At 52.4% G+C, this 17669-nt stretch overlaps 1 protein-coding gene across 1 annotated transcript in view; it reads right to left on the bottom strand.

Annotated features, from left to right (window-relative positions):
• The window catches only part of Ttc21a (tetratricopeptide repeat domain 21A), a 35061-nt gene extending 17425 nt beyond the window's left edge, over positions 1–17636 (bottom strand). The window contains 11 exon segments of the mRNA XM_028854730.2: positions 5–205; positions 332–429; positions 5063–5255; positions 6589–6687; positions 8220–8304; positions 10025–10182; positions 11289–11411; positions 13556–13722; positions 14281–14391; positions 15524–15653; positions 17526–17636. Of these exon segments, the coding sequence (XP_028710563.1) occupies positions 5–205; positions 332–429; positions 5063–5255; positions 6589–6687; positions 8220–8304; positions 10025–10182; positions 11289–11411; positions 13556–13722; positions 14281–14391; positions 15524–15653; positions 17526–17552 (1392 nt within the window). The 5' untranslated portion in view covers positions 17553–17636.
• Between the last annotated feature and the right edge of the window lie 33 nt (positions 17637–17669).

The raw sequence follows: 17669 nt of genomic DNA, 5'->3' as shown, positions 1-17669 counted from the left end.
TAACCTGCTTGGGGCAGAAATGCAGATACTCCTTGGCAATGCAGACCAGAAAGAGGGGGTCCAGCTTTTCAAAGTACTCGGGGCTCAGGGCCAGGCCCTGCATGCTGGAGAAATGCAGCTCCACTGCCTCCTTCAGCATCGCTGTGGCCTCTTGCTCCTGCTTTTGCTTCTTCGACGCCACAAGGGCTTGCAGGAAAACCAGCACCTGTGCAAGAGAGGCGTGGGGCTCAGAGCCGAGGCTGGCTGGGGGACCGGCCCAAGTGAGCAAGCGCGAGAGCCGAGCCGTAAGGTGGGACTCCACCCAGGAGCCATCTTGCTCATTAGCTCTGACCTCAGACTTCCCAAGGGACTGCTGCACCTCCTTGAGGAACTCCAGCTGGTTCGCAGCCTCCTCCAGCTGGCCCTGTAAGATCTGGCACCAGATGCTCCCTGTGGATGGGACGAGAACGAAGCTGAGCAGGCAGCAGAGCCAGCAGCCTGGCAGCTCCAGGGGTGACTGAGACAGGGAGAGGAGAGGCACGGGTGGGCCGTCTGCTCACGTCTGCACAAACTGAAGGAGTGAGGCAGGCCTGTGTGGCAGAGAACTGAAGCGGAGAGGCAACAAAGACCGTTATCCCTATGTGCTGACTTTAACAATGGCTCCATTACCGTTAACAACTTGGGGTTTAACCATTTAAACATTTTTTAAGTATTTGTTATTAATGTACACACAGCAATACGCAACTCAAAGATCTACATTTAGGGGTTCAGGGTAATAGCATGCATGAAGCCCTGGGTTCAACTCCTAGCATGGTGACAAATAAAATTGTGTATATTTGTGCACATGCATGAACATGTGTGCCATGCTGCACACGTGGAGGACAGAAGACAGTGTGGGAGTCGGCGCTCTCCTGTGTGGGTCCTGGAGACTGAACTCAGGCCTTCAGGCTTGCAGGAGGCCACTTTACATACTCAGCCACCCGTTTCAGTCTTTACCAATCTGAAATGTAAGGAGGGCTGGGGAGAGGCTGAGCTGGTGGGGCACTGCTCCTCAGAGGACCCAGGTAGGTGCCCAGCCCTCACAACGGAGGCTCACAACAGAGGCTCACAACAGAGACTCACAACAGAGACTCACAACAGAGGCTCACAACAGAGACTCACAACAGAGACTCACAACAGAGGCTCACAACAGACTCACAACAGAGGCTCACAACAGAGGCTCACAACAGAGCTCACAACAGAGGCTCACAACAGAGCAAAAACTCACAACAGAGGCTCACAACAGAGGCTCACAACAGAGGCTCACAACAGAGACTCACAACAGAGGCTCACAACAGAGGCTCACAACAGAGACTCACAACAGAGGCTCACAACGAGCTCACAACAGAGACTCACAACAGAGGCTCACAACAGAGCCCTCACAACAGAGGCTCACAACGAGAAGAGCTCACAACAGAGGCTCACAACAGAGACTCACAACAGAGGCTCACAACAGAGACTCACAACAGAGACTCACAACAGAGCTCACAACAGAGACTCACAACAGAGACTCACAACAGAGACTCACAACAGAGGCTCACAACGGAGGGCTCACAACTGCCTGCAACTCCAGCTCCAGGGCACCCAACACCCTCTTCTGACCTCTGTGGACACACACACACACACGCACACGCACACGCACACACGCACATGCACGCACCCCACACTTGTACACACACAATGTCAAAGGAACAAAGGAATGAGTTCTAATCCATATGCTCTTGATTATTAGGGGGAAATACACACACACACACACATCTATATATATATATACACACATACGCATACACACACAAATATATATATTGGTTTTTCGAGACAGGGTTTCTCTGTGTAGTTTTGGTGCCTGTCCTGGATCTCATTCCGTAGACCAGGCTGGCCTGAACTCACAGAGATCCACCTGGCTCTGCCTCCCGAGTGCTGGGATTAAAGGCGTGCGCCACCGCCAGCGGTTTTTTTCTTTTATGGTGGTAGCAGTACTAGGGATTGAGAGCCTTAAACATGCCAGGCAAACACTAAGCTATGTCTGCCTATTTCTTTTTATATACTAGGGTTATTAACTTGTTTTTAATCATTAGTATTTTTGAGACAGTGTCTCATGTAGCCTAGGCTGGCCTTCAATATCTATGTAGCTGGAGATGACCTTGAACCCTTGCTCCTCCGGCTTCTGCCTCCCACTGCTGGGATGACAGGTGCACACCTACATCCCAGCTGATGGTGCCCTTTATTCACGGGACATAGCAGAGTGTTCAAACACAGAAGTCCCAGGCTCTCTGGGACCTTACGTTTGCTCCCCAGAGGTCCGCTGACTTGCATGACCCACTGGACGCCCTCCCCACACACGCTGCCTGCAGACCTAGGAGCGCAGACTCAGCCTGTAAGAGTGGCAGGTCTTCTGAGCCGAGGCCAGCATGTCCCCCGCCTCCCGCGTCAGGTCAGCTGAGATGGGGACTCCAGCTGGAGTGAAGGGCTGTGTGAGACAGACTTGTGACTAGTTCGCATCCCTCTGGCTGCCCGCTGGGGCTTTCCCTGAATGAGGAAGTTAGGAGGGAACGGTTCAACATGGTGTGTGTGTGTGGGTCTTCTTTCTGTATTTACAGCCCTGGTGGTGGTGCTGGGTCCTCAGGGCAACACTCTCCTCTCTCCAGTTCTCCCCTCCATTTTGGCTTCCGGACAAGGAATGTTCTAGCATTCCACTTCCTGGATGACTGCCACACTGCGAGCTTTTGCTCTCTCCTTCTCGACCTTGGGCTTGTGTTTCTAGGGTCCCTGGAGCTCTTTGGAGAAAGCTGGTCTACTCATTTCGTCTCTGAGACAGGGTCTCTGTGTGGGGAGGATAGCCATGGACTTGGAGTCCTTCTGCCTCCGTCTTCTGAGTGCTAGGATAATGGGCATGGGCTACCATGTCCAGCTTTGGTCTTTAGTTGGCTCCTTTCTGCCTATGTTGGCTCACAGGTTTCTAGACACGCTTGGAATTACCACGCATTTGTAGCGTTCACCTCTGAGGTTCTTGACACTTCTGGTCTGCTAAAGGCACCTTTCTGAACTTTTCCCACAGTTGCAGTGGAGACATCTCTTCTTCCTATCTATCGTAGCCTTGGCTGTTCCGGAGCTCTCCATGTAGCCCAGGATGGCCTTAAACTCACAGAGATCCACCTGTCTCTGCCTCCTGAGTGCTGGGATTAAAGTCATGGGCCACCACTGCCCGGCTGGACTCATCTTTTAAGAATGTCTTCAGGGCTGGCAAGATTGCTCAGCAGGTAAAAGTGCTTGCTGCGTAAGCTTGGTGATCTGAGTTTGACTCCCTGGGACTCACATAAAGGTGGAAGAAGAGAACCCAAGCTGTCCTCTGGTCTCCACAAGTGTGCCGTGATTTGCACACAGGCACACAGGCAAACCACACCCTAATAAATAAAATAAAAGCCTTCATGGTATATGCCTATAATCCCAACACTGGGAGGCAGGAGAGTCAGTTCAAAGCCATTTTTGGATATATCAAGTTCGAGGCCAGCCTGTACTACATAAGATCTCTCTTAAAAAAACATTAATTTTCATGGGATTTGAGCTGGATGAGAGGTAGCTGGTGTGAGGGCCAGCCGAATGTGATGAACAGGAAGTTACAATTACTCTGATAATTACACTGTCTCGGAGAGGCCAGAGTTTAGAACAAGGGACCACAAACACTCATTCCCCCAGAGCTAGCCCAAAACAGTTGTCCTGAGCACTGCGCCAGCTTCCTCAACCCCAAACAGACTCCGTACTTCAGACCGCACAGCAGATTACAGTGTTGGGGTTGTTTAAAAAGTGTATGAAAAAGGCAGGGATGCCCGTTGAGAATAAAGGGAAAGGGGTGCTGGGGTGCTGCTTAGTCTACAGAGTGCTTGTTTACTATGTACAAAGCCCTGGGTTCAAATTCTAGCACTGGTCAGCCATGTGGCACACCCCTTTAATCCCAGCATTGGAGAGGCAGAGGCAGGCAGATCACTGGGTTCTGAGCTAGTCTGGTCTACAGAGTGAGTTCCAGGACAGTCAGGGCTACACAGAGAGACCCTGTCTCAAAAACTAAACCAAACCAACCAAACAACCAAACAAAAAACATAACACCACAGCACCATGTAAACAGGGCATGGTGGCCACATCTGTAACGCCAGCATTTGGGAGGCCGAGGCGGGAGGGTCAGAGGCTCAGGCATCCTTGACTGCACAGTGAACTCGAGAACAGCCTGGGCTACAGGAGACCCTGTCTTAAAAACCAAAATAAACAATTAAATGCAAGAACCTGGGGCACATTGGTACATGCCTGTAACCCCAGCAATTAGAAGGCTGAAGGACTGCAAGTTCAAAACTAGCCTGGGTAACAGAGTGAGACCTTGTCTCAAAAACAAACAAACAAATGAAAGAAGAAACAAAAACCATCAACTAAAAAAATGAGGCCTCTGCTGTGAAAGGGTCGTAGCCAGACTCCCTGTTAGGAATGGTTAATGTGTGCTAAGGCAGAAAGAAAAAGCAGGGCTTCTGGAAAGGTCATCTGACACTTACACATAGGAAGATATCAGGATGGACAGGAAAGTAACACCTCAGAGAGCCCTGCCTGGCGGCTTTTCAGCTCCAGATCTGCACAGGGAGTCAGGATGTGTGCAGTCGGGATGTGCATCCAGAGTCTCTCTCTCTCTCTCTCTCTCTCTCTCTCTCTCTCTCTCTCTCTCTCTCTCTCTCTCTCTCTCGTGTGTGTGTGTGTGTGTGTGTGTGTGTGTGTGTGTGTGTGTGTCTCGGAGTGGTGGTGGTAAGGACATCTCTACTTCTGGCCTGTGGGGACTGAGAAGGGGCGGGGCCACCAGAAGATGCACTGACCTACTCGTTTTCGTTGATGTAGGGCATGGGTGCTGCAGCCATGACATGGATCAGTCCTGGGCCTTCCATCTAAATTGGTGACTTCACTGGAAGACCCCAATAGTACAGTACCCCCTAAACTCACACAAGTCTGCAGAGAATGTTCCCAGGCCCGGGGAGGATATACCACCCTGCCCTGCCCAGCCTGCAGAGACCTGCCAAGGCATCCAGCCTGTTCTCCTCCAGCTTCATGGCCTCCTTGTACCACAGACATGCTTCCTTCACTTGCTGCTGTAGGATGAAGAGGTAGCCCAGCTCTGTGGCCACAAGGGCACAGGAGGGTGTGGCCATGAAGATTCGCTCCAGGAAGCCGCTCACAAGCCGCTGGACCTCCTGGTGCTTCCCACACTGCCAAGAGTGGACATATGGAAACAGAGTCTAGTCAGCCCAAGCCGGCTGGGTGCAGATACGTAAGAAGTGGGGCATTTCAGCAGAGCTGGGGAGGCCCCAAGAGCCCAAGAGGTACCTGGGAGCTCCATTTAGGAAGAAGCTGGGTGTATGTATATAGCTAGCTAGCTATCCATCTCCTGAGGAACCTGCCTCCAGCCACAGGGTCCTCCAGACACATCCTTGGCTGGCCACAGTAACTGATTTCTTTCTTTTCTTTTCCTTTTTTTTTTTTTTTTTGTTCTTCAAGACAGGGTTCCTCTGTATCCTGGCTGTTCTAGAACTCTCTCTGTTGACAAGACTGGCCTTGAACTCACAAAGACCAGCTTGCCTCTGCTTCCTGAGTGCCAGGATTAAAGGTGTGCGCCACCACTGCTCAGCAGTAACTGATCTTCGTAGTTACCAACAGGTTGTTGTTTTTGTGACAAAGTCTCATGTAGCCTAGGTGGCCTTGAACTTGTTACGTAGCCGAGGCTGGGCTTGAACTCCTGATCCTCTTGCCTCTACCCTGAGTGCTGGGATCACAGGTGTGCATTACCACTCCCACTTCTTACCAGAAGGTGGGATTTGGTTCTGTGTTTGTTTGTTTGTTTGCTTGTTTTTTTTTATCTAAAGCTTGTTGAAAAGCTATTTGAGTTTGGTGACGGGAAGTGGCTGAGATGAGTCATGTCCCATGCCATATGAGGACAAAGCTGAGAAATGCAGACATACACATGAAGGGGGACGGTTATCCAGCAGCAGCACTTAGCAACCCCTTCTGGTTTCTGCAGCCCTGGGTTGGTCTCATTCTTAGTTTTTCCTGTAGACTTTTCTTGGAGTGAAAAATTATTTGGCAACTTGGTCTGTTTGGACATTCTGGAATGTCCTATTGGTACTGTACTAGTGGGGTCTTCCAGTCTGTGAGGACCAGCTGGACTGTCTGTCGGTCTCTACCACGAGGAGAATATGGGTGCTGGATCAGGGCTGGTGTGGCTCTGCAGGGCTGGGGTAGTTCTGCAGGGCGGGGCAGTGGTACCTCCTCTCCCTGATAGGGCCACCACTCGAAAAGCCCTTCAGACCCCATCTCCCTGGTCACTGTAGCACCTCCATGGGGCACCTTGGGGGAGGACATGTGGCCACATCATGTCACTGTTATCAGCCAGACAAGGGCAGAGGCCACAGGGATGGGCTACCCAGGCAGAAGGTCCAGGTCTGAACTGGAGGGGGAAGGAGAGGGGTTAGGTGCTCAGAGCATGGAGAGAAGCCAAGGTGTTCTCATGGGGGGTGTAGTCAGAAACTGGGTACCACTACTTACCAGTCTACTGACCACAAGAATCTTCTTAAGGTGGAGGCTGGGATTCTGGGGTTCTCGAGTCTCTAGCGCCTTGATTAGACTTCTAACACGATCTGTAGCCTGCAGGGACAAAAGAGACAATGTGGGACTTTAGGGACATAGCTTGCCTAGCATGCATGAAGCCCTGAGGTCCACAGCAGAAAGCCAAGCACGGTGGTGCATGCCTGTAACCCCAGCACTCAGGAGGTAGAGGCAGGGATCAAGGACATCCCTACCACACAGGAAGTTCCAGACCCTGTCTATAAATGGAACAAAACAAAACCGAACCCCAAAACACAAAACCAGAGTTGGTGGGACTTTTCAGTCCCGCTGCACTCTAGTTGGGAGATTTTGGGCACTCTGTGCCCAGCTTTGATACCACCCTCTGAGATTCAGCTTTGCTTGTCCCAGATGACCTAGCCATCAAAACTGTTTCAAAATCCCACAAATGGAGCCTGAAGGAACATTATTCCCTCAGGGATGATCCTGGCCCCTGCCCTGAGTGTGTGAGGAAGCTGCCCTGCTGGGCTCACCAAGGCAGAGGCCATTGCTGTAAGTAGCCTCATGTGACCACACCATTATCCTAAGTCCCTGCCTGTGGCTTGCAGCAGCCAAGTCCTCAGCTCTATTCTGACATGTGTCACATGGCACCTCTGTCCTCAGTGGACCTCCTATAGTGCTGTAAGTGAAAGTTGCTGTCCAGACTCCCCAGCACAGCAGAGGGGGGGTTACAAGGTCTGGGGTCACCTAGCCACCCAGGCAACTGATTCCCTTATGTGCTTGATTCTCCTGCCCACACCCCAGCAGGGAAGCTGGGGTTCTCGGCTGCAAAGCTTTGTCAGAAGAGAAGCCCAGGACCCAGAGAGAAGGCTCAGCAGGGAAGCCTGACACCCTGAGTTCTATCCCTGGGACCCGCGCAGTGGAGGAGAAGGTTGAACATCCTGCAGGCTGTCCTCTGACCTCTATACATTTGATCTGCCATCCCCACCATGGATCCAGAGAGGGAGGAAATGGAGTGGGAGAAGCCCGGCTGGGTCTGCTCGCCTCAGTACGACAGGATTAGAAGTAGGTAGCCAGGGCACACATCTGGAGGCCCCAGAGCTTGAGGTGGGGGTGAAGACAGGGTACAAGATGCTGACCCTGCCTGTATGGTGGCCCTGCTGATGTCAGGCCTGTCCTGGAGTAGGAACAGATCTGTGTTCCTTCCCCCAGAGACACTGCCAGAGCCCTTTTCAAGGGTTTCCCCCTGGTACGGACTGTTCCTCTATGTTACCCCAACCCAGAAACCCACCATCTCAGGAGCTCTGCTGATGGGAGGAGCCAGAACGTCCTTCCTCCTGCTCTGACCTCCTTAGACTCTGCTTTGCTGGGCTCAGGCAAAGCCAGGGCTGCGGCTGGGGCGTGGGCCACAGTGGGTCCCTCTTTGTCCCTATCTGTTCAGTGCCCAACTTCTAAGTCAGTGCCCCCCCCCCCGGCTCTGGCCCTCTTCCCCCCACTCTCTGTCTTTTGTGGGGACGGGGTCTTGGCCTGAACTCATATCTGATCATCCTGCCTCTGCCTCCCAGTATTGAGATGTGTCCCTGGCTCAGCTTCCGAGTCTTGAGATGACTTACCGTGGCTGTGCTTCCTTCCCTCACAAGCTCATGCACAGTTAGAATCTGCCAGGCATCAATATTGCTTTCATCTTTTTCAAGGATTCTGGAATAGGAAGAGAAGTGACGTGAACCGACAGTGTTCACAGCTCAGCTCGGACGGGCTATTAGAAACATCTGATTTCCTTCTAACAGCCATTCCTCCTTATTTTTAATTGTTTTGTAATTTTATGTATTTGTGCGTGCCTGTTTGGTCCTCTGGAGCTGGCCTTGCAGTTATGAACCACCAGGTGTAGGTGCTGGGAACTGAACTTGGGTCCTCTGGGAGAGCAGCAAGAGTTTTTAACTGCTGAGCCATCTCTCCAGGTTCTCTGTCGCATGAGTTCTTGCTGCTGCCTCTTCCTCCCCCTCCTCCTCCACCTCTTCCTCCCTCCCTCCCCTCCCTCTCCTTCCCCTTCTTTTTTTGAGACCAGGTTTCATGGTCTCCAGGCTGGCCTTGAACTTGTTATGTAACTCAGGCTGGCTTCAAAATCCTTCTGCTTCCACCCTCAGAGAGCTGGGATTACAGGTATGTGCCACCACACTTAGTTCAGGGCTACTCAAATTAACAGACAGGATTGCAGTGTGAGTGGGGGCAGCCAACATTGAAAGAGGTCTAGCCAGGGCTAATGATTCGGAAAGCACTGGGGACCCCAAGGCAGGAGCTCTTGCTGTTTTTCTATTTGGAAGCCGAAACCACAAAGCAAAACAAAACAACTTTTAGATGGCTCAGGGGGTAAAGGCAGTTGCCACGCAAGAGGGGTTTATCCTTTGTTCCCAGGACCCACGTAGAGGGTGGGAGGAGAGAACCAACTCCAGATTACTGTCCTCTGACCTCCACACCTACCATGGAGCATGTGAGTACACACACACACACACACACACACACACACACACACACACACACGAGAGAGAGAGAGAGAGAGAGAGAGAGAGAGAGAGAGAGAGAGAGATAACTTCAAGAGCAACAGTGTTCTTAAACTCCAAGTCATTTCTCCAGCCCCACATCTCATAGTTTTTAAAAAATGAAACTGAAGGGCTGGAGAGATGGCTCAGTGGTCTGGGGCACTGACTGCTCTTGCAGAGGACTTAAATTTGATTCCCAGCACCCACATAGTGGCTCACAACCATTGACTTTGAGTTCAAGTACAGTCTGAGCTTCATTGTGATACTTGTCTCAAAAAACAGAAAACCTGAATTTAGAGAGAAGGCTCAGCAGGTAACGGCCGAGAGCGAGCCTGAGGACTTGAGTTCAATCCCGGGACCCATATGGTGGGAGGGAGAACCAGCTCCTGGAAGTTCTCCTCTGACCTCTACACACACATTTGTGATGATGATGATAATAAATAAGCAAATAAAAATTAAAAGAAAAACCAAGCCAAGTGTGAAGGCTCACCAGTGTAATTCCAGCACTTGGGAGGCTGAGGCAGGAGGATTGCCATAGGTTTGAGGCCAGCCTGTGCTACATGGTGAGTTTCAGAACAACCTAGACTACAGAGTGAGATTCTTTCTCAGACCCAAACCAAACCAAACCTCCCTGAAAAACAGGTCAGTCATGGTGTTTTAAGCCTATAATCATAGCTACTCGGGGAGGCTGAGGCAGGAGGAACACAGATCACAGGAGAATCTGCCTAGGCTTCAGAATGAGATCAAATAAGATTTTGGGAGAGCTGAGGCTGTAGTTCTGCGGTGGAGTGTTTCTGTAGCTTCAGCGAGGCCCTGGTTCCATCCCCAGCACCCCAGAAAACCGGAAAGGGAGGCAGCCTGGCAGGCGGCACTTCCCTCACCTGAGTGCGGTCTCTATGGTCTGGTCCCAATCTTGCCGGGCCAGGAACAGTCTCATCTTCAGGACTAAGGCGGGCAGGAAGTTCCCTGAGGCCGTAGTGACCTGGTTCACCACCTCCAGCGCCCTGGAGAAGTTCTGCTGGGTCATGAAGTATGTTGCCTGTGGGGAGCCAGAGAGAAGAGCCCCCACCAGTGACGAAGAGGCAGGTTCAACATCAGGGACTGGGAGTCGGGATGGGCAGCCCAGATCCTTCTGGCCGGGCCTGTAGGCCAAAGGCCCAGAGTGTACCTGTGGGGTCTGCCTGCCAGGGAGCCAGCTGGGTCTACTCTATGTGACTGGGGATCATGGTCTCTGCAGCCCTGTGCTGGTCACTGTTCCCCTGGGGTGTCCCGCTAGCAGCTTTGAGGGCCAGAGCAGGACTTCCAAAAAGGCTTGAGGGCTGGGGTGTAGCTCAATTGGTAGAACGCTTGCTTAGCATGCATGAGCCCCTGGGTTCTATCCAGGCATGGTGGTGTGTCCCATCATGTCCCCCTTTTCCTTCTGTGATTTAAGGATTATGTAGTCATTTTGTAAGGACAGACAGACACACAGAAAGATAGTAAGAAAGCAGTTTTCTTCTCTCAAAGATGGAATCAGCCGGGCGGTGGTGGCGCACGCCTTTAATCCCAGCACTCGGGAGGCAGAGCCAGGCAGATCTTTGTGAGTTTGAGGCCAGCCTGGGCTACCAAGTGAGTCCCAGGAAAGGCGCAAAGCTACACAGAGAGACCCTGTCTCGAAAAACCAAAAAAAAAAAAAAAAAAAAAAGATGGAATCAATGAGGATCACACACACACAAAAAAAGAATTTCATTCAAATTAAGATCAGGAAATGCAAAACATGCAAAGTGTATGCCTCCCTTTTCCTGTGGCCCGTAAGTAACTTTAACAAGTGGGAGGAGATTTGGGGAATGGGAGGAGTAAAAGTCAGAGGTGGAAGAGGCAGAGAGGGAGGTGACCCAACCCAGCCCCAGCAGGGCGAGGAAGTGCTGCCCGGCCACTCCCCCGGCTCCTCAGACCGGGAACTCAGGGCCAGCTCAGTGGCACAGTGCTTGCCTAGCGCACAAAGCCCTGGGTCCAGTTCCCTAGCATTCAAAACAATACAAGACAGAGTGAGAAGGGTGTTCACACAAAGCAGGCAGGGGTGGGCTCTGGCCTGGTGGACCTGAGCTCCCCGGCAGATCCCTGGCTCCAGGGAAGCAGCCAAACTCCCCCACTTCCCCTGCCCACCTTGCCCATCAGCCCCAGCACATCTTTGGTGTCCTGAGTTCCTTGTTCCAGGTACTTGATGGATTTCTTCACAACATGGGGCTTATTGGAAGTGAGGTCCACCCAGCCTCTGAGCACGTAGCCCTGGAACGAGAGCAAGGAAAAAGGTAAAAGTCCTGGGTCAGGCTCAGCCCAAGCTAGCTCATGTCCTGCCCTCTGCCATCTCCACCTCGCCGGTGGGGATCACCTCGTGCAGATCCCAACGGCCTATCTCCTCTACCAGGTGGTCTCTCCTGCCTTCATTGCCTGTGACACCCTGCCACCCCTCACCTTCCAAATCAGGCCTCATACATCTCACAAGGACTTGGTTACAGCTTAGCCTGGCAGCTCCCCCATAGGGGCCTCCCTTTCATGCTCCCCACACCCCCATAGCTCTCCATCTCTCCTCTCAGGCCTCTTCCCTGTATCACCGGGGACTAGTCATTGCAGTCAGGTTAACAGTCCTGGGGCTCGGGCAGGGCTGCTCTCGGCCTATTCCAGCTAGAGTGAGGACCAGGCCTGGGAAGCATCTCTGGAGGAGAGGGATGCTGCCTTGAGCACCCCTTCATAGTCCAGCCCAGTGTTTCTCTTTTCTTCCCTGACCGCTCCCGCAAGGAGACAATGCCTCCCTCTAAGTAGGTGTACAGTACACATCTGTTTTAGACACATCAATTTTCACCCCTTCCCGTGGACAAATGTTTACACACATTGCCATGAGGCTTTCCGAGAATGCACAGCCCAAATGGGCTTCCAATCGCAGCATCAGCACCGACATGAGGTACTGACCACTCAGATCCATCAGGACGCTGCAGGGAGAGCAGGGCTCAGTGTGACTGACAGCTCACTTGGATTTTCCAAAGAACCAGGGAACCCGAACTTTCAGGTAGACCCTTCTGATTTCTTTCCTTTTGAGACAGTCTTGCCCTATAGCCCAGACTGGCCTCTTGCTCCTGATCCTCCTGCCTCAGCCTCCCAGGCGCTAGAATGACAGGCACATGCTACCATCACACCCTGCTGGCTTGCCTAGTTAAAACTTATGATTTCTTTAAAATGTTCTATTACATTTATGTATGTATATCTGGATGTATATAGTGTGTGCATGTGTGCACACATGTGCCACCATATGGGTTCCAGAGGTCATCAGGCTTGATGGTAAATGCCTTTACCTACTGAGCCATCTTGCCTGCCAAATCATCTGATTTTTACATGTCAGCAACAAATGCAAGATGTTTAGAGAATACCATGGCAGAAGATGCTCGAGAGATGGCTTGGTGGTTAAGAGCATTGCCTGCTCTTCTAGAGGACCCTGGTTTGAGTCCCAGCACCCACATGGCAGCTCACAGCCTTCTGTAATTCTAGTCCCAGGCATCTAGCATGCATGTGATACACAGACATAAATGTGGGCAAAACATCCATACATACACACACACAAAAAAAAATAAGTTCAGCACAAAATCTAAAAACTGTTATATTGGGATGGGTATGTATGGTAGAGTGCCTGGCCTGGGTTCCACCTCCAGCATTGAGTAAGTGCACGCCTGTGATTTCAGCACTCTGGAGGCGGAGGCAGGAGGAACAGAAGAAGTTCAAGGCCATCCTTGGCTACAGGGTGAACTACATGCAACCTTGTCGAGCTGCAGAACCCAGGCTTTGAGTACAACAGCTGTTATCACCATCATCAGAAGCAGCTGTGGGCACCCACAAGCCCTCTCAAGAGCAGGCAGGATCATGTAGCCCAGCCTGCACCTCACTGCTAGGTAACTGTAATTTTGCCCTGATGGCAGGTTGCCTCTGGGGTGCTAAGGTACACGTGGGGGAGGGGTGGTCCTTTCTGGAGAGACTCTGTCTGTGCAGCTGTGGGGAAGTGGTCATTCAGGCTGAAGTGAGGTTGTTTTGGTTTGTGTGGCTGCCTTGGGGTCAAGCCCAGTAGACTCATTGTTCTACAAAGTTGGGCTTTAGAGGAATTGTACTTTGGTCTGTCCTTGATGCCCTCTTTGGGGGTAAGCATGTGCTTGTTTGTGTCTCTCAGGAAAAGTTTATGCAGTAGACCCTGTCCAAAAAAACAAAAAGAGGTAGGCCAAACAAAAGCAGTCTAGCGACTGTGGACACTGTGCACAAATGCACTGTGGTAGAAGTGTGAGACCCGGTGCCTGGATGTGGCCCTAGCCCCAGGGCTCTCTGGGAGTGACCCCACTATGATGCATTTGGTGGCCGCTTTGCTGGGCTGTGATCCTGAGATGCTCCTGTACCTCTTTGGAGCCACTGCAGACCTTCAGCATGTGGTCAACGTATTCTCTGGCCTTGTCGTGGCGGTCTACGAGCCAGAGGAAGAGGCCGGCATAGTACAGGGCAGTGTCACTGGCCGTCTTGCGGATCTCCTTCATGCTACACTCCAACTCTTGGACTGCTTCTCCATCTAAATCCGCAAGAGGAAGAGGCTGGGTGAGGGCCAGGTGGTTCTTGTCTGATGCAGCGCATCATTCTTTGCACCAGCAATGCCTGCCCCACGGGAGCTGTGTACACACGGGCTCAGTTTACTGTCTGGGAGGCACATCCCCATCCCATGTTCATCAGTGTGCTGAGCAGATGGACTGAACCTGAATCCCTAGCTGAGGCCCACGCCCATCCTGAGTGAGAGATGGGAGTCTACATTGGCCCCTCTCTCTGACTCCCTAGAGACTGAGATTAGGAGCACGATTATTTAGAATGGTTGAGTTTATGCTTTCAACGCTTGGTCTAATGGGTGACCCCTTCGGTCATGCTTTCTGCCTGCTTCCTTTCAGGTGGTTGCAGGCATCGGGTCTTCTCTGAAGCCTGTGCGGTGAGGATGAGGTATAGCCTGTCTTGGCTGGCTAACAGCAGATTCAAGTCGCCTGTGCACGCCCCTTCTTCAATAGCTCTCGGGGGGCTGTGTCTCTGCAGTGGCCTTTTCTCCCCTAGGGGCCCAGTCCACCAAGCACAGCTGCATACTCACCGATGATGTCACAGCATTTGTGAGCATAAAGCAGAGCAATGACAGAGCACAGGGCCATATCTGGGTGGCTTTGGATGCCCTCCAGCTCACTGATGGCATCATGGATATGGTCTGTAGAAAGAATGTACACAGTTCTGCTCTGGGGTCCCAGACAGACAACATGGGACCCCTGTTAGGCATCACCAGCTTTCACACACAGAATCTAGGGACAAACTGACTTGAAAGGTTCCCCAAAGCCTGTACTTCCTGGAGGGCGAAGTTCTCTGAAGGCTGTTGGCTCTGTGTCTAGGCTGGGGTGTGTGTGTGTGTCTGTGTGTGTGTGTGTGTGTGTGTGTGTGTGTGTGCGCCTGTGTATGGAGGTCAGAGGACGGCCCTAGGTGGTTTTCTGCTGTTTATTTGCTTGCTTTGTTTTTTGAGACAAGGTTTCTCTGTGTAGCCCTGGCTGTCCCAGAACTCTCTCTGTAGACCAGGCTGGCCTCCAACTCACAGAGATCCGCCTGCCTCTGCCTCCGAGTGCTGGGATCAAAGGCGTGCTCCACCATCGCCCGGCCTCGCCAGTGCTCTTAACCGGTGAGCCGTTTCTTCAGCCCCTATGTTTGTCAGGTGGCTTGGGACTTGATATGTGGTGTAGTTTAAAATAACAGACGGTGAACTTCTGGACCCTCCGGCTTCCACCTCAGAAGGGCTAGGACAACAAAGGTGTACCACTGCACGCAGCCCACGGGCTAAGAATCTTAGAGCTGTGCCCCAGAGCGGGCCTGGGAACTCTGGAGGGGCTGGAGTCAGTTCTGAGGAGGACAGGGCATTCTGTTGCTCAAGACCCACCGATGACATTTATCCTGAATGTCCCCAACATTGGCCACAGGCTGCTCAGACAGTTCTCAGCACCTGGCTCTCTAAGTCCCACCCTCTTACATCTACGCCCCACTTTCCTGTGCTCATACTTCTCATTTCTCCTTTCCCAAAGATCCAGCTCTCCGCTTCCAAGCCTGAGGAGAGTTCAACAGTCATGTAGCCCTCTCTCTCACAACTCATTTTGCAGATAGGGAAACTGAGGCTCCTGGCTGGTATAGTGAGCCAAGATCTCAAAATTCAACCTGATTATAGACTTCACAGGTTTCTGTTTATCAACAGGACTCCGCAGTCAGTATGAGGCCATTTCCGTAGGAACGTAGCTAGACGTAGGCATCCGGATGCTGCCAGAGGATAAAGACTGGTACCTGGCATCAGAACAACGCCTTACCTTCCCCGAGGGCTCCATAAGCTTTGAAGAACTGTAGCACAGGGTCATTGCTGTACCTCTCTAAGCCCACACTGGCAGCCTGCTGCACGTGGTGGAAGTACTTTTCCTGGCTGTAGTAAATGATCGAAGCCTGTGTGAGTGAGGAAGACATGGCTGTAATGCCCCCGTCCCTCCGTCTCTGTTCTGACCCAGACAGAGTGAGACGTGCTCCCTGTGGAGGTGCCATGTCCCTTCTCACTTCTACACTCAGGAAGGGAAAGGCAGCATTCAGACCTTGCCTTCTTCAGCAGCCCGGGAGTAGCTCCAGGCAGTTTTCCTGGGACAGAGTTTTTAGGTGATTGGGGGATGGCAATAGATTCTGGTAAAGATGCGATGTAAACTTCAGCTCAGGCTTGTCATGGGAGGAGAAGGAAGAGGAGTATGGAGCAATGTTTGGAACAATTAGAGCAACAGCTATATGACAAGCTAGGGACCGTTATCATGGGCTCCATGTCCATCATCAGACACATGTTCCTCTTTGTGTCTTTCACAGTCAAAGAGGTTGAAGCCCAGAGAGATATAGCTCCAGAGAGATCACACAGTAATTGGGGCTAAGATTTCAAAGCCAAGTCTCACTTCCTCTAAGGTTTGTGGGTGTTGAATTGGGGATAGATGTGGTTGGGTCGTAAAAGCCTCATGGGCCATTTGAAAAAGCCTAGACATCATCTCAGGGTAACAAACAGGAAGCAGTTGGGATGGTTTTTAAAACTATTCTGACAGAGTCTCATTTTGACAGACTGGCGTCAGACTCAACTACATAGCTGTGGATGATCTTGAACTCCTGATTCCCCTTCCTTCCCTCTCAGGTGCTGGGTTTACAAGCAAGTACCATCAGATCTGCTTTATATGGCACTAGGGATCAAATCCAGGCTTGGTGCATACTCTAGGAACTGGACTACATCCCCAGTTGCCTCAAATGTATGTATTCTAAAGAAAGGACTCTGGCCGCCATGTGCGGTTGCAGGCGGTGTGTGGTGGTGGCCGTGCTGGCGAAAAGAGCCAATGTAGGGAAACCGTGGGAGACATGTGGCTCTGGTTAGGAAATAATCCAAGTAGGTGAACCGTGGAGACATTTGGAAGCTTGTTGGGTTAGGGCTAGGGTTGGGAGGTGGGCATAGGAGAGAGTTACAGCTCATAGCGTCTACTGAGATGGGGACGCAGAAGAGGCTTGCGCGGGAGGCTGAGAGGAAGATAAGACACAATGATGGATATGGGTTTAGTCTGAGGGAGCACAGGGGGATAGGGTCAGCTCAGGGAGCTAATTTGAGGTTGGGGTGCAGAGGACACAGGAAGCGGTGCATTGGCTAAGGAGTTGGGGAGATGGAAGGACTTCTTGATGCTGCCGGAGTAGTGGACAGAGGGGTAGAGGTGGTTAGGGGTGAAACTGTCCCAAGAGTAGAGATGCCTGAAGGTAGCAGGGTGGGTAGTCAGGCAGAGGTGGCCCGAGAGCAGAAATGGCCAGGGGGTACAGAGGGGCCCCAGAGCAGAAATGGCCAGGGGGTACAGACAGAGGTGGCCCCAGAGCAGAAATGGCCAGGGGTTACAGAGGTGGCCCCAGAGCAGAAATGGCCAGAGGGTACAGAAGTGGCCCCAGAGCAGAAGTGGCCAGGGGGTACAGAGGTGGCCCCAGAGCAGAAATGGCCAGGGGGTACAGAGGAGGCCCCAGAGCAGAAATGGCCAGGGGGTACAGAGGTGGCCCAGAGCAGAAGGGCAGGGGGGGGGGGGGGGGGGGGGGGGGGGGGGGGGGGGGTCAGAGGGGCCCCAGAGCAGAAATGGCCAGGGGGTACAGAGGTGGCCCCAGAGCAGAAATGACCAGGGCGTACAGAGGTGGCCCCAGAGCAGAAATGGCCAGGGGGTACAGAGGTGGCCCCAGAGCAGAAATGGCCAGAGAGCAGAGAGCCCAGGGCAGAGCTGTCCTGGCAACAGAAGTAGCCCGGGCACAGGCGGCCCAGCGCTCACGCACCATGAGGGAGGAGTCATCGCTGCTCATCGCTGCAGCCCGGCCTAGGTGATGCCCTGCTGGCTCTGGCTGCCCAACTCGCCGCCCGACTCACTGCCGGAAGTCCGAGGCGCTCGCGTCCTTGGCAACCTGGCAGCCGGCCTGTTG

This window comes from Peromyscus leucopus, chromosome 7 (assembly GCF_004664715.2).
Source record: "Peromyscus leucopus breed LL Stock chromosome 7, UCI_PerLeu_2.1, whole genome shotgun sequence".
In the NCBI taxonomy this organism is placed as follows: domain Eukaryota; kingdom Metazoa; phylum Chordata; class Mammalia; order Rodentia; family Cricetidae; genus Peromyscus; species Peromyscus leucopus.
The sequence above is the reverse complement of the archived record's forward strand: the minus strand, read 5'-3'. Positions and strand labels throughout refer to the sequence as shown.